Genomic DNA, 22,573 nt, shown 5'->3' on the forward strand with positions numbered 1-22,573 from the left:
TAGTAGCCTTCTGCAATAGGGCCAATTCCAGAATCTGCTGGTTTATATTGCAGTATGAATGTGACCAAGAGGTCACACTATTTTTGTAAACTTGGAAGAGCTGCATCATTCAATATTACTACTTTAAGCTTTGCTCAAATTTTCAATGGCTATAAATATAAACATGCTGAAGAAGCTGCTGTACTTGTCAGAGGATGTTATTTGCTGTTTAACTGCTTCAAGCAAGTCCTTGCTTAAATAAGTATCTTAAGGTTGCAGTTGACTAACAAACACTGAGAAACTGAAGTATCAAGGCTGATTTTTTTTTCCTCTTATCTACTCTCTTTGTTATCTGCCACTATATCAGTGTGTGATTCAACGTTATTGAAGCCTGCAACGATTCTGTGGTTGTATATTTCTGTCTTGTGGTTTACATAGTTTGAATTTTATTTTTATTTCTGTATGTTTTGAATAGTTTTACTACATGTTCTAAGTACGTTGTTCTAAGTACATGTAAGTACATGTTCTAAGTACACATGCCTGTTGATGTCTACCCAGTAACTATGTATGCAGAAGTTGTTGAATCATCTATGTTAGGTGTATGGATTCATTTGAAAGGCTGCAGATGTAACTTTTGCTGGAAGTAAAAGATCCTTTTGAGATCAGAATATTTGGTTTGCAGGTAAGAACTGTCAATTGTTGATCTTCCAGAAGTATTGCTTTAGCCACCTTTATTGGTGGTATCATAAGCAAAGTTTTAGAGACGCTGGCAGCTAGGGCTTTTGGAGCACACAGTGGAGTTGTGAAGCTCTAAGGGGTTGCGTTAGTCACCCCTCAAACGTAAGTGAAGCAACAGGACAGAGAGGGGGAAAGCACCTGGAAAGCCAAAGCACTGCCCAGATTCTCCAGAGAGACAAATTCATCTATCCAGTAGTTTTGCCTGCTCTCTGCCATTTGATATTTCGTGTTCAGGAGTACTTCAAGCAGATGTGCTTCATGCTATTGCATTAGTATATTTACCATATATTTCAATTTCATTGGAGGAAGAATAAAGATAACTTTTTTTAATGAAACAGTGCTATAGCTAATTGCACCATAATATCTATAACCTTAAATAGAAGGATTCTTACAATCTGCGCCACTTAGATTGCTTAAGTAGTATCAGTTTTGTTCAATTCGCTAATTAATCATGAGTTTAGCTAATGTAGGTCAAAGCAAAGTGTTATGAGTAAATCATGTAGCTGCCTGAAGCTTTCGTCCATGTCAGGGTCCTTTACCAATCGCATGTTCCATCTGAATTTCTGAACGTCGCTGGCACCAGGTTATTGCACGCAGTTTTGGGGCACATGCTTTTGGGTAAGGATACCTTACCTATCAGGATAAGGCAAGGTGTTAAAAACACTACAAAGAATAGCTTACCTTGGATTCTTTTCCTCCCATAACACTAGTCAGACAGTATGACTAGGTTTACTTTTAAAAATGCATTTAACACACTATTAATGCATTAAAACACAACTAATTCACTAGTCTAACTGATCTGGTTAAATATGCTGCAATTCCGTCTTGTCTTCGGTTCTGGAAGCTGATCCTTGTCTGCAGAATGGTGGCAAGAGGATCAGCTTGCAGCTCATTTTCCTTGGTGCTGGGAACAAATATTTTGACCTTTTGTCCGAGGGAATTTATTCTAGCAGACGGAGGGAGTGGGAGGGAGAGAGACTAAGGCAGCTAGAATCCATTTCAGTAATTGAAGGAATTCTGTTTGCCGCTTATTCTAGGTTGGAAAACACTTCTTAAGATTAGCAGAAGAGGAGGATGAAGAATTTAACAATTGTAGCGCAGTCGATTGGCTCATCCTTGCTGCTAAGCAAGGTCGAAGAGAGGCTGTCAAACTGTTGCGGAGATGCTTGGCAGACAGAAGAGGTATGGGATCTGTGAGACATTTTGCTTCTGCTTAATTTGAAAACACTATCCATTCTAACATCGAAAAGAGAGGTTAAAATTCAGTAGGAATGTTCGTGGCAAAATTACATGAGTAATTTTAAAAGGATCCTTTAAAAAGGATTATTCTAGTGGTACTGCTCAGAAAAAAACATTAATCACTTCAGTTTCTTCTTGGAATTAATGTTCATCCCTGTCTTTTCCACCTTTCATTGTAATTTCCATGTTTTGACCATTAACATCAAACATTACCACACACCACCTACGTATCTGCTGTTTTTTCATTCTTTTGTCCCTCTCCAGCCTCTCCCTAATTGGTCTTCTGCACTGTCTTTTCCCACTTCAAGATTCACACTTTCCATCGCGTTGCTTCCCACGCTTGGAATATTCTCCTCCTGTCTGCCAAGTATCTGAACTCTTCTCAAAAAATAATACCAAAAAATCCTTCAGAAAATGCTTTCTACTTTTTATATATCACTCATACATGTCTGTGCTGCCTTTTGTGTGAACTGTTGTGCTTCAAAGGGTGAAAAAGACATAAGGATCTGCATATCTTGCACAGTGTTGGAATTACGATTTAATCAACATAACTTCATTTTGATAAGCTGTTGACGGAAGAGCATTTCAGTAATTTGCTTAGGTCCTTGAATGAAACTTAAAGGTTCAGGTTAAAGTGAGAAGAATAAATTATGGGCAAGTCTTTCATTTGTTCCTGGGTGTGGGTTAATAGTGTCTAATATATTTTCTTTTCTTGAGGCATCACTTCTGAGAATGAGCAGGAAGTGAAAAAGTTATCATCCGAGACTGACTTGGAGAGAGCTGTGAGAAAAGCTGCCTTAGTCATGTATTGGAAATTAAACCCAAAGAAGAAGAAGCAATTAGCAGTTTCTGAACTACTGGAAAATGTTGGGCAAGTTGACAATGAAGGTTTGTATTCCAGTCTAATGGTATCGGTTACACATAGCTTGAGGTAGAATGCAGTTAGAGTCCTGAAGTTCTTTATAAATAAGCTAGCATGTGATGAAAGTAAATGTATGATCTAATTAAGAAAAAGTGACTCTTAATGACTTTAACTCCATTCAAAATATTATGTTCTCTAACACAGCGTACTTCTTAAGGCCTTCCGATTCTTGCTGTAGGTTGTGATTCAGTTAAGCACTAACACAAGTAACCGAATATAAAAAGTATCTTCATTCAACATTTGATATCCTTGCAAAGCCATAAAAGGTCATTTTGTATCTTTGACCTTTTCTCCCCTTAATTATTATCCTAATAACTTTTCTAGATATTTCAGTTTGGAAACTCAGTCTTCAAGACACCTGGCTTGTTCTGCCATTAGAGCAATATATGTGAGCTATATAAATGCTATTCTCTAGTATAGCAAGAAAACTCTAAAAAAATCTGTCTACTTCTAACCTGCTTATGCATATGTTTGTCTCTTCCTAAGTTTGAGGAAATACCATTCTCAAGATATTGCAGCTTAACTAGCATTCCAATTATTATTTGATTACTTTAATTGACTACTTTAACTCTCCATAAATGTCTGTTATGAACCAGATGGTGAGAAGCAGCCTGGCCCAGTCCCAAAGTCAGTTCAGAAGCAGAGAAGAATGCTGGAGCGACTGGTGAGCTGTGAATGTAAGTGTGTGCTGCTGCTCTCAATCCCTGATACTGCTTTGGCTTTTCTGTTTTGTTCTGCTGAGCAAGTCTGTGCTGCCAGAGTAAAGATGTAGAGCAAGTTTATGGGCCAAAAATGGGTTGTGTCAATTTATATGAACAAGGTAAATAGCTGACCTACATATTAAGCTGTAGAGTACGTAAACATCACATTCAACATGTCAGTGATTAGTATGCAAAGACGAGCTTGCATGTCATTGGCCATACTTATTTTCTTCCTTTACCCAAACTCACAAAGCAAAACTTATTTTGCACTTGCAGTAAGTTTTAGTAAGTAATTTTAGTAAGCTTTCTGATTCCAGGAAGGTAATCACTTCAGCAACCTTTTAAAATAAACAGGCCCCTCATTCAGTTTGCCTTGCTTCTGTTTGCAATTATCAATTCTGTTTGCAGTTAATATTTGTCTTTTCATATTTGCCCAAGAACTAACACAGGAAAGATATACTGAGATTCCCTTTCCATCACTTGGACAGAGGTGGGATGCAGGGACAGCTCAGTTCTTGTAGGGAGAAGAACTAACCCACTCAGCATACACAGGCTTAGATTCCTAGACTCACATCAGTAGGGAGTTTAATGAGACACAGTTTTGCTGGAGTTGGAACAAAGTTCTCTGCAGCGCTGCATGTCTAAGAGGCTGCCATGCAGCTGGGCCACATCATTATAATTGTTTCTGCATTTGATTTGTGCAGCCTCCTTTGCATTTGGGGAAAGGGGAAGGATCCTGTAGATGTGAGTGGTATCGCCTGTGAGTGAGAATGCAGATGAGAATCCTGCTCTTTGTGATAGCAGCACAGAAAACAAAATGAACAAGCTTGAAGCTGTGATCGCAACCATGAATAGTCTAAAAGATTGGGGGGAGTGGCTGGGCCCACAACTGGTTCTTAAATTGAGGATTATTGTCTTGTTTAGCAGACAGTGTCAAACCCAAGAAGCGCATATGAATATGAACGAGGTGAAAATTCCATTTTGATTTGAAAAATAGGAACGACTGTCTTATCTCTATTTTGCCCAAAGTATTAAGCAAGTATTCATCTTCTCATCAGACTATCGAGGCCTGAATCATTAATGTTTCAAGTGGGTAATAAAAATCGTGCTCACTGGAAATGAAAAGCCAAGCACACTTATAAAGGAGTTCAGTTTTGTTTTTAAGGATTTCATCCAGAAGCCATATAACTACTGTTAAATGTCATCTTCTAGAGCAGTAATGTCAAACAGGACTAGAGTTTTGCTCTGTCTTACTATGAAATTCTGTACTAATAGCATACCAAGATGCTCAGACTGCAAGTGTTGACTCCTTTTATAAATGAAAAAATGAAAATTGGAAAACACAGACGCTTGAAGAGAGTGAATTACAAAAGATGCAGCGTATGTACTTTTTCAAGAACATTATCTAACATAAGGTTCAATTTATCACTTATGATAAAAATCTTATTTTCTTAAAATGCGGTAATTCAGCTGAAATCCAGCCCAGTTCTTGAAAAGCATTTTTAAGTGTCCTGAAGCACATTACATCTGCAGTTTAGAGTGCAGATAGCTAAATTGTCATACCTGGTTTTCTAACCTAAATTTAAACCTGTAAACAGTTCTAAACTGCTTGAAACATTAGACTTACATTTCATCAGATCAGTTTGCTTCAAGGATCATATTTGTTAGACAGGTAACTTCTGAATGAAGTTGTGCAGCTTTATCTTAACTTTCCTAGCCATAGAAAAGGCATGCATGTGTGGGCAAAAGGAGAAGTGTGTTTTGGAGATGAAGCTCCTACTCCTGCTGGAATTTCTGTGGTTGTAGATCAGTTGTTTTTGTCACTCACTTGCCACTTCTGGAAAGCTAGAAGCGGTCCCGCAAGGGTAAGATCAGATTGTTGTGTTTTTGTCTTAGCACTCTCCTAACGCAGAGGTGACTGAGTTCACTGGGGCTAAGTTGCTTTGGCACTTAGTGGATGACGCTGGAGTTCTTTCCATCCCTTAGCTGAATTGGCACATGCTGATGGAACAAGAGTGCAAAGCAAGACATTTTGTTCTGGAGTCTTCAGTAATTCAGAGTGTCAGTAAAGGAGCTAATATTTTTTTTTTTCTTTGAGGCTTAAATGGCAGATGAAATAACAGGAGAGTAAAAGAACCTACATGTAAGCGTAGGCAGAAATTGATGTGCATATTTTCTACGGTGGATGGGGGAGGCAGGGGAATTTGTCATAACCAAATTGAAGAAAAAAAATCTATGAATAATAAAGTAAAATCCACAATATATACTTTTTTATATCAATTTAAGAGACACTTGGGTGACAAAATACTAATAACATTTAAAAACGAAAAGTTTGCATCAAACACTTAAAGTAGGAGTTAAGCTGTTCCCTCTTCTCTAGGGAGCTTTTGTCTGCTCGTGGAGGAACAGACTAGCTGTTACTATCCAGCATTTACTACTTTGATCCAATGAGTTTTTCCATTTATCTTGTCAGTGGGAGAGATTCCACAGCTTAAAAACATTACCGATACTTGGAAGGTAATTTATAAGCTAGGTACTTATTTTCAAATGTCTGATCTGGGGTATATTTAATGGAGGCACAAATAGTATTAGAGGTGACATTGTCAATGGGCAGTTGCTTGAGAGTGTGGATGTCATCGCCTCCGACAGGCCATCTGCACATACTAAGCTGTTAACTCTTTCCTTCTCAAAACATCCCATGGTCCCATAAAAGTATTGCTGTCATGTTGAAATCCTATCTCTTTGCTGATTCCATAGCAAAAAACTATCTTGCTGCTGTGTTTTTGTGCAAGTAGGGCAGTTGATTTAGATGGCACATTCAGTATTAGGCCTGATCTGAACCCCCACCAAACACAGCGAAGGATTCTCTGGTTTCTGAGTGCCTTACAGTGTGGCCTCACAGTCTGTGAATGATAAGAATAGTTACCAAAAGGTTAAATCATTTCTTGTCACTTGGGAGAAATGCCAGATGGCGTTTTGTGTGACATACGGGTACATGCAATGCAATGGAAAAGGAAATATAAATTTAAAGATTCAAGCAGAAGTCAATATCCAAGTCTTAAGAGTTAAGTAAAATATATTTTGTACACTCCTCTTTCAGTTTAACCCCTTCAACATGCCTTTTCCTCTAGTAGGTATCCTGACATGTGTACTTTACTACTTACTGTTTCTATGGAGTTTTTAATAATAAGGCAAAATTTCTAATATACTTATATGTAGCTTATATAGATGTAGTGTTTTTATAAGCTTAAAATTATAGGCTCAAACCCAGTAATCCAGTGACTTTAAACTTAATTAAACAGTACAATTTTTCTGTCTCTTTAAAAGCTTAAACTAGTATTAGGCAAGCCGGCTTTCATCTCCTTGTGTCAGCTGACTGGCAAACCTTACTGTGTAGGAGGTGTGTTACAGATTTTTGTCATTCAAAAGTCTTTCATATCTGCAGCAATGTCAGTTGCTTTAGTGTATGGAAAAAATTGCGGTTAATTATCCTCCTTTACAAACGGCATCAAACTTATCCAACATAGAAACTAAGTATCCGTGCTAATGCAAGGAGGTGGCTGTGGAAGAAAGCTGGAAGCAGCAGATGGATCGTCTCCTGTCTCGCAACAGGAGGCTTTGGAGGCAGTGCCTCCCTCTTCATAAAAGCAGGTTGGGATCTTCCAGGGCCATTGGCCATCTGCCCATGTCCTGGCATTCCGGGTTATCACCTGGTGGAGTGCCCTGCTCCTTGGACTTCCCAGGTAGATTCAGGGAGTGGCAAAGGCACGATGTTAAAAATCAGTGGTTGAAACTGACAGTTCTGATTGAGATTCCTATCTGAAATCCCCTCGGGCTTCTGAGGACAGCACCTCATTTGGTTTTAAACAACTCTGGTCTGAAGCTTCTGAAGTCAGAGGGATTTGTCTGTGGGCCCTTTGCCAAAACTTTTCTTCTCCATTATCTTCTGTGTCATTTGCCATACTTCATACATAAGTTGTACTTCATATGTATTATCAAGTTGGTGACAAAATATCAATGGCAGAGGTATTTTATACCAGTAACTGAGTTGTGTGCTTCCTATTTGGAGGCTTTTCAAATAGACAGAATGATAAATTTTGTTGCTGTGTACAACCGAGCAAAGTGTATTTTGAGGCTGACTACTTTAAATCGTAGTTCTTGTATTCAGAAGAAACTTATTGTATAGCCATATAGCACATAAAATTAATACATGAGTGATAATTATATTTAGTCTTGTAGGCATGAATAATTGGGCATTTCCTGTAATTATAATTCATCTGCTGCTTATGAACTTACAAAAATGACTGTTCGGCTTGTTAAGTCAGAAGTCAATTTCTCACTGTAGATAATTCATTACTTTTCCTGCACAGTTCTTTCTTTTCAAGATCTGCTACTGGGTAATTTTTTTTAGAGGCGTCTTTAAGTGTAATAGTTTGTTACTGAAGTGTAATAGTTTGTTACTGAAAACTGTGTAAGCTAATCTAGTAGTCTCTTTTCCCAGGAATATTTACAGATAAACTACATTTACTTGTTTTGTTTTCCTGCTTGTGAATGTGATACAGTTTCCTACTAATCTAACAAGATTTTGAGTAGCTGTGTTGCCAGCACAAGCAGCTTGTTTTCAGCACCAGTGTCTGGGAAAGGTGCAGGGTAGACCTGCATGACCAGAAGTTCAGTTTCTGAAGCTCAGAGTAAAACTTGTTTAACTCCAAGAAAAAATAATTAATATTCCAACTCATCCATACAGTGTGGTACTGATTCAGACTATTTACTCAGAGTCTGCATTTCCTTTTAGCTAAAAAATACATTGCTTTGGATGACTTTGTTGAAATTACCAAGAAGTATGCAAAGGGAATCATCCCATCTAACCTGATTATGCAGGAGGAGGAAGACGATGAATTGGCAGGGAAGGCTCCTGAGGAGCTACCTTTGCGACTGAAGGTAAAAAGCCAATATTTAACATGTTGTGTTGAAGGGATCTTAACTCATGCATTTAGGATAAAACGGGTGACTTGCACTTGACTTGCACAGCTGATATTTAGCTTCTGTATGTCACTAGAAAAAAAATGATATAATTTATTTTGGGCCTCATTTATATATATTGTATATAAAATATCTATATATTAATTTATGTATGTTTCCATAGGTAAAAGGATCTCCCACAATCTGAAACATGATATAATTACCCTTTAAAGAAACTTAGAGTAAAGATGACTGAGTAAAGATATAAGTCTGAGAGTGAGAGAAAGAGGGCAAAATGTTTTTGAGAGCTCTTCACTTTCTCATAAGAATCACGTGAGGAGAGTTATACCTTTCTTTAAATCTGAGTGGAGTGAAAGAGTCAGATGTGGGGTTTGCCAGCTCAGTGACAAGCTCCAGCTGGGAGCTCTGCGTTGCAATTCACTTTTTTTGCATGTAGGAGGGATATATTTGAGAGAAAAGGATAATGTCCTTCCTCGGAAAGGGGCAGCCTATCTTGGTTACATATCAGTGAGGTTTCAGTGTTTCTATAATAACTGCCAAATCATTATTGCAGATGCTATTATATACTTCTTGCCCATTCCTATCTAAATTAGAAGAGTAAGTGGGGATTAAATAAGAAGTGGGGAAAGTTATCCATGTCTTGAGGTGTAAAAAGGTTTTATTATGAAGGAATTTAAGAAGGGTGGAACTTGCTGTCAATGGTTTTCATATAGAGACATTTCTTTGGGCAGTGAAAGGAGAAGGGAAGATTTAAGATGCATATGTTCAATGCTGGTGTAAATTTCAAGCAAAGTAGGGAATTTCTGCCTGCTGCCATCAGAGATTTTATTGTCATTGATCTGCATTGTCATATGATGGGGAAAAGAACAGTATCTTTGGCTAGCATTTTGAAAAGCTAATTGTTCTGAAAGCAACGCGTTTTGAAGGATGAACAGGGATCCCTCCCCCGTTCCTCACTGTGCACAGATCTTCCCTATAGAGCAGTCTGGACCTCTCCCTTGGAGTATTTAATATACAAATGCATAAGTTCTAGGGAAATGTAAAAACTGTCTTTTTCTGAGGAAAGAAGTGTTATTCACAGTGTCTAGTTTATGGATGATAGTATTTGAATATTTATCTGTCTGAAAAAGTCCTATCTCCTAGAATGTCTTTTATTAGTATTCTTATTGTCATTATTTATTATCTTTATCCTGCGCAGCGTGGCTGGTGGAGGATTTGATCCAGCAGTTCCACTGTTGTCATGTTCCTATATAGGCAAATAACACAAGAATTTTAAGGTCCTGTACTGTTACAGGGTTAAAATAATAACTATAATTAAATTACTACATATTCAGGGAAAGGTACTTCTGCTATTCAGAAAATACAGGGATTTTTGACAGCTGCCTCCATAGGGACTTGGGAAGGATTTTATTTAAGTAAACCACAGCTGTAAAGACTTGCTGTAAGTGCATATAATGATGCAGAATGTATAACATAATCCTTGCAGAACCGTGGCAGAATTAAGTGCTTTAAGCTATAGCACTCACAGCTCAAGTAATGACTTCAGATAGTACAGGACTGCTGCCATGCAGTTCATCTTCGGTACAAAGCTAGCAGAGCAGAATATTTGACTAGGAAGCCATTTAATTATATGTGTCAAAGGTAATGAAATCTCTTCTTTGCCAAAATCAGAATAGCCTCTGAGCTTCATCTGACTGAATTAATCAAAACAGAGCTAATAATCTCAGACAAAGTAATCTCATTTTATTGGCAACATTCTTCTGAAATGAAAATCTTTTCCTGTCAACTGAGGTTAGACAACTTACTGCTACTGTTTCAACTAAGAATATCTGTGATTTACCAGGTACAAGATTGCTCATAAATAAAATGTCTCTTTCTCTTTTCCAGGTTGTAAAATATCCACTTCATGCCATTATGGAAATTAAAGAGTACCTTATAGATATTGCATCGAAGGCAGGAATGCACTGGCTGTCTACCATTGTTCCAACCCACCATATCAATGCTCTCATCTTTTTCTTCATTATCAGTAATCTGACAATTGATTTTTTTGCCTTCATTATTCCATTAGTCATATTCTATCTGTCCTTCATTTCTATGGTAATTTGCACACTGAAGGTTTTTCAGGATAGTAAGGCCTGGGAAAATTTCCGCACTTTGACTGACTTACTGCTTCGTTTTGAGCCAAACCTAGATGTTGAGCAAGCTGAGGTGAACTTTGGATGGAATCACCTGGAGCCATACATTTATTTTTTGCTCTCAGTGTTCTTTGTCATTTTTTCCTTTCCCATAGCAAGCAGAGACTGCATACCATGCTCAGAGCTAGCTACCATCTCTGTTTTCTTCACAGTGACAAGTTACATGAGTTTAAGCACATGTGCAGAACCCTACACACGAAGAGCACTAATAACTGAGATAGCAGCTGGTTTCTTATCCCTATTGCAGGTATTACCTGTGAATTTGAGCTACTTGAAATTCTTAGGAAAAACCTTCTTTACCCTTCCCGTAGGCCATTTCTTTGTGATAAATGTAAGCATCCCGTGCCTTTTGTTTCTGTACTTGTTCTATCTTTTCTTCAGAATGGCCCAATTACGGAATTTTAAAGGCACTTACTGCTACCTGGTCCCATACCTGGTGTGCTTCATGTGGTGCGAGCTCTCTGTGGTCATTCTGCGGGAGTCCTCCGGCATCGGGCTCATCCGCGCCTCCATTGGGTACTTCCTGTTTCTCTTTGCGCTGCCCGTGCTAGGCATAGGCATCGCCCTCATGTGTCTCTTCCATTTCTTTAAGTGGTTTGTGTCCCTGGAACTCATGAAAATTGTGGTCACTCTGGCTTTGTGTGCTGTTCCTCTGCTCTTCCGATGGTGGACCAAGGCTAACTTCTCTGTAGTTGAAATGGTTAAATCCCTCACTCGGAGCTCAATTGTGAAACTCATTTTGGTGTGGATTACAGCCGTAGTGTTGTTCTGTTGGTTCTATGTCTACCGATCAGAGGGGATGAAGGTTTACAACTCCACCTTGACGTGGAATCAGTACGCGTTCCTCTGCGGGCCCCGGTCGTGGAAGGAGACCAACATGGCGCGTACTCAGATTCTGTGCAGCCACCTGGAAGGACACCGAGTGACTTGGACGGGGCGGTTCAAATACGTGCGCGTTACGGAAATCGACAACAGTGCAGAATCTGCAATAAATATGCTGCCCCTCTTCATCGGGGACTGGATGAGATGCTTGTATGGCGAGACCTACCCTCTTTGCGACCCCAAAAATGTTACTGCGGAGGAGGAGGAATTGTGTCGTCTCAAGTATCTGACGAAGCATAAGTGCCACATGAAAATGTTTGATCGGTACAAATTTGAAATAACCGTGGGCATGCCTTTCAGCAGCAAAAATGGAACTAAGTCTGTAGAGGAGGATGATATAACCAAAGATATTGTGCTGAAGGCAAGCAATGAGTTTAAGAAAGTGTTGCTGAACTTGAGGCAAGGAAGTGTAATTGAATTCAGCACAATTCTGGAGGGCCGTCTTGGCAGTAAATGGCCTGTCTTTGAACTGAAAGCAATCACTTGCTTGAATTGCATGTCTAAACTCTTACCTGCAGGGAGGCATGTGAAAATAGAGCATGACTGGAGGAGCACAGTGCATAAAGCCATTAAATTTGCTTTTGATTTTTTCTTCTTCCCATTCCTGTCAGCTGCCTAATGAGCTCTGATGTTGGTTCAGCAGCATCTTCAATGTACACTGCATTTACACTACCAAAGGTTTGGCTTCTAAAAGGGGAAAAGGAAAAAAAAAAAAAAAGTCCTGCTGTAGCAATGCTCAAAATACGTGCTTATGTGGAGTACTGGTTGAGTTCTGTAAGTGTGCATACTGTATCCTGCCTTTACACACCTAATGACTGAAGTGATGTATACTAGTTCAATATTACTGTAAGTGAACGCAGAGGATTGCTGCTGATTACTTGCATGGACACTCTTGTCTGAAATGGACTTTTTATTTGCCTGTGGTGCAACACTAGATTCCTTCACTTGCTTGATGTTAAAAGCACTTTAAATATTCACACATGCCTATACATATTTTCAGGTCTGATTTACAACAGATATCTCATAGGCTGCATTAGCTCTTGTATCCCTCATATTTATTTGGTGTTTTCTAGATAAAGGTGATAGTAATGTTGTCAGTACCTGGTGATGAGTAATATCTGTGTACAGAATTCATTGTTTCACTATTTAGTGAGATAATAGTGATTTTTGTTTTGTTTTTTGAAAGGAAACACCATTTCACACCCCAGCAAAGTTGCAAAAAGAGCTCTCTAGTTTCCATTTTGATTAAAATATTCCTTTCAAAATATGTTATTTGTTCTAATTGGTTATGATAGCTGCACATATAACGCTAAGTTATTAGCCATGCTTTTGTGTGAACGACAAACACCATATTGTAAGGCTGGTATTGTGATGGTGCCAGTAACAGACAAGCCAAAGTAACTGAAAATAGTGCATAAAAAAATCTACAGTGGGAACTGAAATAGAATATGTTTAATGATTTGTATTCTGCAAATGAATTAAAATATGAACTTGAATTAAAATAGAATACAGCATTTGTTCATTGTGCTTTGATATTGTGAGCAATTTTGTTGCTTTCTTTTCTGAACTGTATTTTTCATGTTTTAAACCTTCTCATTTGAGATACCTGAAGTTGAACTTCATGTTATTTCCAGGTAGCAGTAAAATTAGAGTATATCAAGCCAAGTTCTGGTAGCTGTGAGAGCTAGAGATACTCTTTACTCTTGCTTTTTGTGTGACTTTCTACCTTTTTTTTACCTAGTGGTCAGAAGGGTTCAGGACTTTGGATATACTCAACTATTTTGATGAACTCTGTTCTTTTGGTGGTGCATTATATCCTTTTTGTCTTTGCATATCAGTCTTTAATTTAAAAAAATATGAATGAAAACACATTTGATAGGGGAAACTTTTGGAAGAATGAGGCACCTGACTGCACTGCAGCTATTGGGAACCCCTCAAACTTGACTTGGGACTGCATTTTGGAAGAACCTGAAGGCACCAGGAAATGCCCTTCCTGGAGCCCGGGTGCTCTGGATGTTCCTGAACTGTAGACCAGAAACCTTCACCTTCCAAAACTGCAGAGTTGTGCTTGAATCCTGCAGGAAATCTATCTTTAGAATAGGATGCCTGCAGGATGCTTATAGTTTTGTTGAAAACTTTAAACCATCTCTTCTTTCAACCTGAGATACTATAAGGCAGCAGGGTACCTTTGAATAAATTGGCTTACCTGATCTCCTTGTGACTGCAAACAGGAAGCCAAACTTAGTTTTATCCTCCTTTTTTAGAATATTCATATGCTCTTTATAAACACTTTCTGGCTCTGAAATGAAAATACAGAAGTTTTGGGTTTTTTTTAATTTTTGTTTGTACTCAGTTATGTGTTTATCTTCTATTAATGTGTTTGTCAGAAGAAAGCAGAGAAAAAAAAGAAAGCTGATGTTAAAAATTGTTCTCTTTTTAGCATTTACTCTTTACATAAGGATGTCAATTTACTGGCATATTGTGAGGAATTTTGAGGAAGTTGCCGCATATCTCCAGAAAGGGAAAACTGAAGGAAGTCTGAGTAGAAAGTGTTGCAAAAAGGGAGAGGTTTGGTTCTATTTATTTCTTTAGAGATAGTTTATCTGTAGGATGAGACAAAAGGCTTAATTCAGGTACCTCAGTTTCCCATCCACAGCACACGTTTCTTTTTGAGGTTTAATAAAGAGAACTTTGAAATTTTTAAATTCTAGATTTTACATTTAGATTTTAGATTTTTAGATCCTCCTTTTCTGAGGGAAAAAAAAGGGGGATGTTAGTAACAATAGTAGTAAAGAAAAACTTAAAATGAATAATTGTGTTGCTTTTGAAAAAATAGGTCAAGATCTCCAGTTTTGCTAGGAACTGTGGGAGAGCCCAGGGAGAGAGGGAACAGTTTAGTTTGATGGATGTTTCTTCTCAGTGGAGATGGAAAGCTCTTAAACCAGCATGTATGAGCTCATTATCCCTCCATGTTTGGTATTTCCAGCCCTTGTGTGCATCTGAGAAGAAAAGAGGTGAATTTGACTTCAGAATCTTTAAATGTAGTCTTTTAATGTCCAGCCCTTTTGGTGCTTTTTTTTTTCTTTCTAGTTGGGAAAAAGATGACACATTGACTCATTAGCATCAATATGATGACCAGCACTCCATTTTCTTGTCTGTCTTGCTCAGAATACTGAAACCTTTGGCTAATCTTCCCTTTCTAACTCCTATCAATCACAAAATCATTAATACTTCACAAGCAATTGCAGTCCCAGGCAAGTTGTTTTTGCAGAGGCTGCTTAGACTTATCTTAAATCTTGCAGGCAAACACTGCACATAACTTTGTCCTACTGATGTATCCTACAATTTTATATTACAAAACAGTCCATCTTCTGGACTGGAAAGAGAGACAGGATGTGGAAGCTGTTGTTAGCTACTCAATTAATTCTACATTTGTTATTTTCTTACTCAGTTTTGAAGACATGCCGAATTTTAAACAGTTCCAAAGATAGGTGCCCTTTCTCAATGCTGATAATTCTCTTTTGAATTAGTATTAATTAACTGAGGAGGAGGATATTATATAGCTATTGACACATCTAAATTAGGTACAGCTGTACTTCTCTAAAGTCAGATTTAGAATTTAGAAGATGCGCAAATAAAGTAAATATTAATTATATGATTTTTTTCTTCACACCAAGTAGCATGAAAATGTACTGCCTGTTCTCTGAACTGGTACATCATTCTGTAAGCATAGGAAAAAAAAAATCACATATAGAAATTCCAGATATTTTAAGAGCCCACTCTGTAGTGACTAGCAGCCTCCTGTGGTAGGCAAGGATGCGAGGAGTTTATTACTTGTGTTTTGCCCAAGCCCAAAAGGGGGGAAAAGTCATCCATGTGCATTAGACGCACTTTTCTTTCCTAGCGCAAATTAGTCTGACGTGTGTAAAATAGCTATTATTAATTATAGAGATGATTTTTTGTTTATATATGTAAGATAATAAGAATTAGGGGTGTGAGAACTGTGGTTCTGTATATTACTGGGCTTTTGGAGAACTTAAGCCTTCGACACAAAGAAATGTGCCCCTTTCCAGTACGTGCCAGTCTTGACTTCTGGCTTTTCTGTTTCCACTGAAAAAGGCAAAGTAAATTTCAACATTTTAACTGTGTTCTTAATTCATGTGTAAGAGTTGTGTTTGCTAATAAGGTGCCTATGAGGATAGAGGCTGTGATCACAACTTTCTGGTTAAAGCAATTTGAACAGTTAGCAGGTACTTATTAAGGAAAAGAAAAACTGCTACTTAATGATTAAGTTAAGAAACTACTAATCTATGCAGCAAAACCTAGGCACAACTCACCAACTTGTAAACAGATTTTAAAACTGGTCTATCAACTTCCTAAAGAGGAACAGAAATGGTTAGAAACCAGACACCCAAATCAGATTGTCTGCCTTACTTTAAGGTAGCTTTTTTTTTTTTTCCCCTTTTATTCCTAAATAAAATTCCTAAATATTTCCTTTTATTATGGGAAAGCTACTTACCACTCCTCAAGTTTCTTATGCAGGACAAGTTTCACATTTAAAAGATGAGGTCTGCCCTCCTGTTACGAGTATTCAGCAATGAAAAAATGTGGTTTTCACTGTGTCTCTCTGACTTGAGCTTTGCTTCTCCTTTTGAAGTTTTCACATAACTTTGTACAGTCAGTAGCATTACCTACACTCATTTTGATTCAAGCGCACAGTGAGTTGTGGTATTGAGCATCTGAAGTGAGTCTTGAGGCAGGTATTTCTTGGCAATCCTATTGACAGAAAAACACGTGTACGTGCACTTGCATTTTCCAAAGCATAATGCAAACAAAATAGTAGGAGAAGGTTACTAATAATCACCTTTTAGCTGGAAGCAAGGTACATATGCCCAGCACCTCAGTTATGTGTGTGTGTATTAATCAGTCATACGGAGGGGTACACACAACTGTTGCAGCAGAGCCAGCTGACACTGCAGGTTGCCCATCTAAACACACAGCTGGAGTTGACCAGGAGGAGAAACCATCCTGCCCTCAGGGCTAGATGGTGGCTGTCCCTGCCCGGCCTCTGCCCTCTGGCAGACTGACCCCCAGCTCCCTTGGTCCTCTCACTAGCTGGTTTCCACCTGGGGGTGGAACATGAATTCCACTTGCACTGCCTCCCCTTGCAACAAGGGAAATAAAACACTGAATGTCTCCCAGTGCGCTCCCACTGTTCTTCCTGCCAAGCAGGCAGCTTTTCCCATGCGTGACTGCAGGCAGGAGGCTCCTATCTTGAGACACACAAAATTAAGAAATGTTCCCAGGGCAGGGAGGACACTAGTAGCTCAAGGGTGACTTTGCAGCCTGGGCCATCGCAGCCTCGCTCAGCTCTCAGCACCCCAGGGCTGCTCTGTGGCTGGAGGCCATGCATGCAGCTCCGGGCTGCCTGCAGCAGAGATGCTCCCCTGGGATGGATCCGTGTGGCCTGTCTGCCCCAGCACACCTGCAGTCTGCTGCAGGTCCCAATCAGATGTGAGGAGAAGAGGCCCTGTGCACAGCTCTGTGCCTGCAGAACTGTGTGTGTGGTGGGGGATATGATGAGAGAGGCTGAGTTCAATTAGCTCTGAATTCTCCCAGCTGTCACCACTAAGAAAGTGGGCAAGGTCACACATAGACGGTTCTGCTCCAGGGCTGGTGCCTCTTGTTATCCTGGTCCAGAGCTGCCAGTACTTCTCTTTTTAGAGAAAGTATATCTTTGATTGCCAGCATTGTGGGTGGCCTCGCTGCTCTGGAAGGCCAAAACTCAGCACTGAAGATGCTCCCTGTGCAGCTGCTGCCGCCCGGGGCTGGGCTGAGTCCCCGGGATGGGTCTGGCTCACGTCACTGCACTTCAGGTCTGTGATCCTGGCCTGCAGTCCTGCTACTGCTCTTTTGGAAGGAGTGCTGGAGCGGGCTCCTCCTGCTGCTGGAATCTGACTCCTTGCAAATTTTTTCTTTGCCGGTTTTGTCCTAGTCACCGCCTTTTCTCTAAGGCCTTATAGTCTTCTTTTCCAGGTTGTCTTTAAATAATGGGCAACAGCTTGTTTAATCGGAGGCATTCGGCGAGGAAACACTCAGATGTCTTGAACACAGCCTGTCTTTTTCCGCTGGCGGTACCGAGGCCCTGTGCCCCGGGCTGCCCTGTGGGGCGCCCAAGGTGGCTCTGCAGCGAGGCCACCCCCCACGTCCCCGCCGGAGCGCGGGCGGCCCTTGTGCCGCTGCGGGGAGCGGGGGCACCAGCCCTCTGAATCCGCCTGAGGCAGCGCGCCAGAAAGGCTTGGAGAGACCAAGAGTGCGCTTGAAAAGCAAATTAAAACAAAACCGCGTGCAGCAGAGTTACAGCAGGTTGCTCTGGGGAAGCTATTTCTTGACACTGATCCGCTAATTTCGTGTTTTATTGCCAAGTTTCAGCCATGTTCTGTTTGTGCAGTTGGATCGCAAAGTCCACTAGACTTGGACAGAAGGGAATGCAAATGTTTACTCTTTACTAAGAATAACTTGCAGCAGACTCGCACATAATTAGCTGTGTGTGCACGTGGAAGTCCTTAAAACCTAGTACCTTGTGCCTGGGAAGTGGAACTTTGAACTTTTGTGATGATATAAAGCCCTGATTTTTAGCATATATATTAAAGCATTTGACAGCAGACGTGTTGCTGTTCCTTGGATGAGAATTAAGCAGGCTCATGGCACCACAGCCTGGGAGAAGGGGTTTTACCACCCCTGTGCAAACAGTCCCTGGCAGAGGCAGTTTGCCCCAAGCTCAGGCTTGGAGCGCAGCAGAGTCCTGGGGCTGCAGCCTCTTCCGCCACTTTTTCCGCTGTGCCTCTCAGGTCGTGCACAACTTCTGCACTTTCTGCCTCTGTGGTGTTGCTAGTTCTTATAATTTTATTCTATCTGCAATGACAAGTGACGTTTTCTTTACCCTGTTTACCAAATCACAATTAGATATCAGCATATTTCTCTAATAAACAAGTTAAGCTTTAAGAGAGAAGCAGCAAGTGCTCTTTATGGGCTAAAAACCAATCAACCAAACAAGGTAAATGTGTTAAAGCTCTTTACGTTTTGCAGCTACCCTTGCTGCTTGGTCTTGGTGTCCGTTCCATCAGCCGAGGAGCTGGGTCGGTGGGGCTTGGTGAGACCCCGCCAGCCCTATCGAGGTGTCAGTCACGACGGTAACGAGCAGTTCGTGTTTCCTGTGCTAATCATTGGCAGCAATCTCACTGCCAAAAGCATCACCGTAGACGTCATCACGCAACTGCTGCCGAGTTGTGCTCCGACGCACGTGCCTAAAAGGTGGGATCAGAGCACGGAGCCCAGCGAGGGCTGCGCTGCCCATGGACGATGTGGGCTGCGTTAACCTCCAGCGCGAGGACAGAGCCTCTGTGACTCCTTGTGGTTTATCATCTAACCTGCTATTTCTTGCAGCACCGGGCACTTGTCACTTCTCTAGCGAAGCCGCAACTTGTGTGGTTTTAATTTTGTGCCATCGGGGGGCACTCCAGGTTCGCGTTGCGCTTCCTCCCTTCCTAACGCCATCTCCTGGGGACGCCGCCAGCGAACAAAAGAATCACATCCCGGTTTTATTCTGGTTTGGAGAGAATTTGGAAATCTTTTATGAAAACCAGCAAACTCCTCTTTGTAGACCCCGTCTCCCACCATCACCACCCCAATTCCAGCAATGTCACCCAAGTCACTAACAAACAAAGTCATTGCAGTGTTTTCTTACATTGCGGGGCAGCAAAATGGCAGGAAATATTTTTACGATGATAAAATATTGTATAATAATAAACTAATTATAAGGAAAGAGGGCATGGCAGTTGTGAAATGGGCTCTCCCAGCTGCTTCGTAGTTTAACTGCTGCTGAGAAGCTTTCTGTTCCCAGTAGCTTTCAAGCTAAGCGCTGCTGGGTTAACCTGCACCGTTGGCTCCTGTCCTAGCGGTGGCCACACGCGGTCCTGCTTGCCCTGAGGTGCAAACTCTGCTGCCTCTTGTGTCTATATGGGTTAGATGCAGAAAAGTTGGTGCTTACGGTACCTTAAAGGTTTTTACTAACTTTCTGTTACCAGAACAATGAGAAAGACAGAGAATCTGTGGGAGCGTTTACTTAGAACTTAGGTAGAGATATGCGCTTTTAAGGGAAATTCTGGCTGTAACTCTTGCTTCAGATCTCCATTCAGTGGGGATTACAGCATTGGTATGGGGAAAGTAGAGAGGTTGTGTGTCAGGATCACACAGCCGGTAAAGGCCCAGGCAAGAAGCCCTGAGAGTCAGAATTCGAATCTTTCAGAAATCAGAGAGAGAGATGATAGCAGGTACTTCCTTGCAGCAGGTTGTTACAGAGTTTTTCTTCTATTTTTGAAAACAGTATGATTGTTTTCAGCAAAAATTGCAAGTTCAGCACCAGAAAGGTCCTTGCAGATGTTGCTGGTAGCTGTGGGAGATGGTAATTCTTGACAGCAGGAGCTTAGTCTCATGTTAGACAGGGCTTGAACCAAGCCTGCAGACATCCTAATATCTTAGAAATCTGTGTATGCTGAAAGCCTTTTCCACATCTCGGTGTGGCCTGTCTTTAATAATTTCTTCCCTTTGAAGAGAGGCTTTTCAACAAAGCGTTTCCTCTTCCCATCCCTCTTCCGTTCCTCCCTCTCTATTGAGTGCGGTGACAGCAGAGATGTTTCCACGACAACAAGCCATTCGATTGCCTCAGGTGACAAACTGTAACTTCAATAAATAATCACTCAAAACAGCGTCAAAAAATTGCTTGTTTAGGTAATGGACATGTTATTTTAAGAGGGTTCAGAGCCTTCAAAAGTGGTCTACCGAGTGGATCCTGCTCAAGAATTTGTCTAGAATCAAACCTAAAACTACCGTCTAAATAGCAGGGTGGAAAAATGATCAGTTTGGTCAGAAAGGTGAATGCTGGACAGTGATTTGCCAGAATTTCTTGAATTGAGTAATTAAAGCCACATTTTACCTTGTCTTCATTGGAAAGAGCACTCTGCTGAAGTACAGGGACTAGAACTCATTGGACTTTAATGGAACAGAATTGGCGAGAGTAGTGAATGCAGGAAAGCTGCCGTTTTTCTGCAAATAATAGACCTCAGTGATAAGCTAGTGGGCAACAGAAAACTTAGTAGTCAGGACTTGTAATAAAATGTGATATTCTCAGTGTAACAGCTGACTATACACAGGACTGACTGTGAAATACTAGAAATACTAGAATTACATATGTTTTTCTTTCAGAAAAGCCAGCTAAAATATTTCCTCTAGGGCATAACTCTCTTTTCTCCCTCTTTTATTTTTTTCCCCTTAATTTCAAATTCTGAAGTTTTGTGATTTCCTCACAGTAAATGTATTTTCAAACATCCAAATGTTGAGAATGCAAGTTTCTTTGGGGGGGGGCTACATTTGTTGAAAATCACCAAAATGGCAATAAATGTGTTTAAGGAATTTACTAACTTCCCACAGTCACTGCATTCAGTTAATGATAGGGCATCATTATTATAGGGTTTGTGCAATGTGCCCCTACAGCAGCAAGGGACATAGATGATGATTCCAGCAAATGGTTTTGCAATAAATGGATTTTTCAGTCTTCTCTTTATAGAGGAGTCTTCCCTAGTGTTATAAGTGGATGATTCATAAATCTCTCCTAATGCTGCTTCTAGTAACAGTTCAATTGATCTGTAATCGTCGCTTTAAAAAGTGAGTCTCCATGGGAATGTTTCGGCCCTATGTCCTGTAGTTTCTCTAGCCCAGGGCAATTGCTTTACCTTGCAGCAGAAGTAGATAGTAAAATATTCTCTGAAGACAGATAGATGCATTGGGAATATGCACGTGCTGTATATCATGGTTCTTATATAAACTCGGTACTCCCTGGACCTGTTCTTGTCCTGGCAGAACTTTTGTTCTCCTCGCTTCGTTTTCTTTCTCCAAAACAGTGGGTCTATGGGGCTGGAGCAGGTGAGGTAGCTGTCACCAACTTTCTCAGCCCATCGAAGCCTGTGGGTTACGCGAACATCTGCCTTTGCAAATGCAGATGTGCTCCTCATTGCCTCAGGGCCTGGAGCAATGGTGATGGACTTGGATCTATCTGGGCAAGAATTCCCACTCTGCAGGTGCAAACCATCCACGATCTCCCGAGCGGAGAGCAAGGGCTTTTCTTGAGCACTTCCCTTTGGGGGGGTAAGGCACAGTCCCTTATTTCCAAAAAATAAGGACCCCCTGGCAGTGATGCTGCAGTTCATCCTGCTGTGGCGGATTGTCCCTGCACAACATGGATCAGGTGGCTAAGAATGTAAAATGAAACTGAACATTTTTAAAGTAGAAAAGAGTGATTTATCTAAACTTTACAGAAACCTATTGTTTTTGTTATAGCTTTGCTGTGTCAAGTATAAAACCATACTCATTTCTTGAGCATGGTAAGATAAAATTTCACAATAGCTTTTGGTTGGGATGTTCACTTAAAGCCAAAAAAGAGGCTTGACTGGTTCATAATCTGGTGGAGTGCATGGAAGAAGGGAACGGGAGGGACAGATATCCCGAAGACTGATAATTAAAGTTTTAGCCTACGAGATAAAGAATGTATTTCCATTCTCTAAGCTGTACAAACTGGTGAATAAAATCTGTTGTAGGTTGGTCAGGGTCACATACCTATCTTATTCTGAGTTTTCATTGTAGGACTTCTTTATTTCGTTTTGTAAGCTAAAGAGACTAATACAAAAACCTGGGGGACTCCCTGCAAAAAAAGAAGACTCTTCTCCACCCCACTCTCTGCAAAAGAGTAAACAACGTCGGGAAGGGAAAAGATTCACTTGGTGTCACTTAGGCAAGTGGACATGTATAAAGCAATGTCGTGTCTTTATGAACTGCTGTAGTGGGTTTTTGTATTGTTCATGACAGTTGCCTCTTTGTGG

The 22,573-nt window shown here is 40.4% G+C and overlaps 1 protein-coding gene across 1 annotated transcript in view; it reads left to right on the forward strand.

Annotated features, from left to right (window-relative positions):
• Window positions 1-12,266, forward strand: part of WFS1 (wolframin ER transmembrane glycoprotein) — a 30,526-nt gene extending 18,260 nt beyond the window's left edge. The window contains exons 3-7 of the mRNA XM_088540000.1: window positions 1,755-1,899; window positions 2,674-2,844; window positions 3,475-3,555; window positions 8,375-8,520; window positions 10,450-12,266. Of these exons, the coding sequence (XP_088396126.1) occupies window positions 1,755-1,899; window positions 2,674-2,844; window positions 3,475-3,555; window positions 8,375-8,520; window positions 10,450-12,258 (2,352 nt within the window). The 3' untranslated portion in view covers window positions 12,259-12,266. The remainder of the gene's footprint in view (window positions 1-1,754; window positions 1,900-2,673; window positions 2,845-3,474; window positions 3,556-8,374; window positions 8,521-10,449) is intronic.
• The last annotated feature ends 10,307 nt before the right edge of the window (window positions 12,267-22,573 follow it).

The sequence above is a fragment of the Tinamus guttatus genome, unplaced genomic scaffold, assembly GCF_059628265.1.
Source record: "Tinamus guttatus ecotype Peru unplaced genomic scaffold, ASM5962826v1 Tinamus_guttatus_pri_ptg000052l, whole genome shotgun sequence".
Lineage (NCBI taxonomy): Eukaryota > Metazoa > Chordata > Aves > Tinamiformes > Tinamidae > Tinamus > Tinamus guttatus.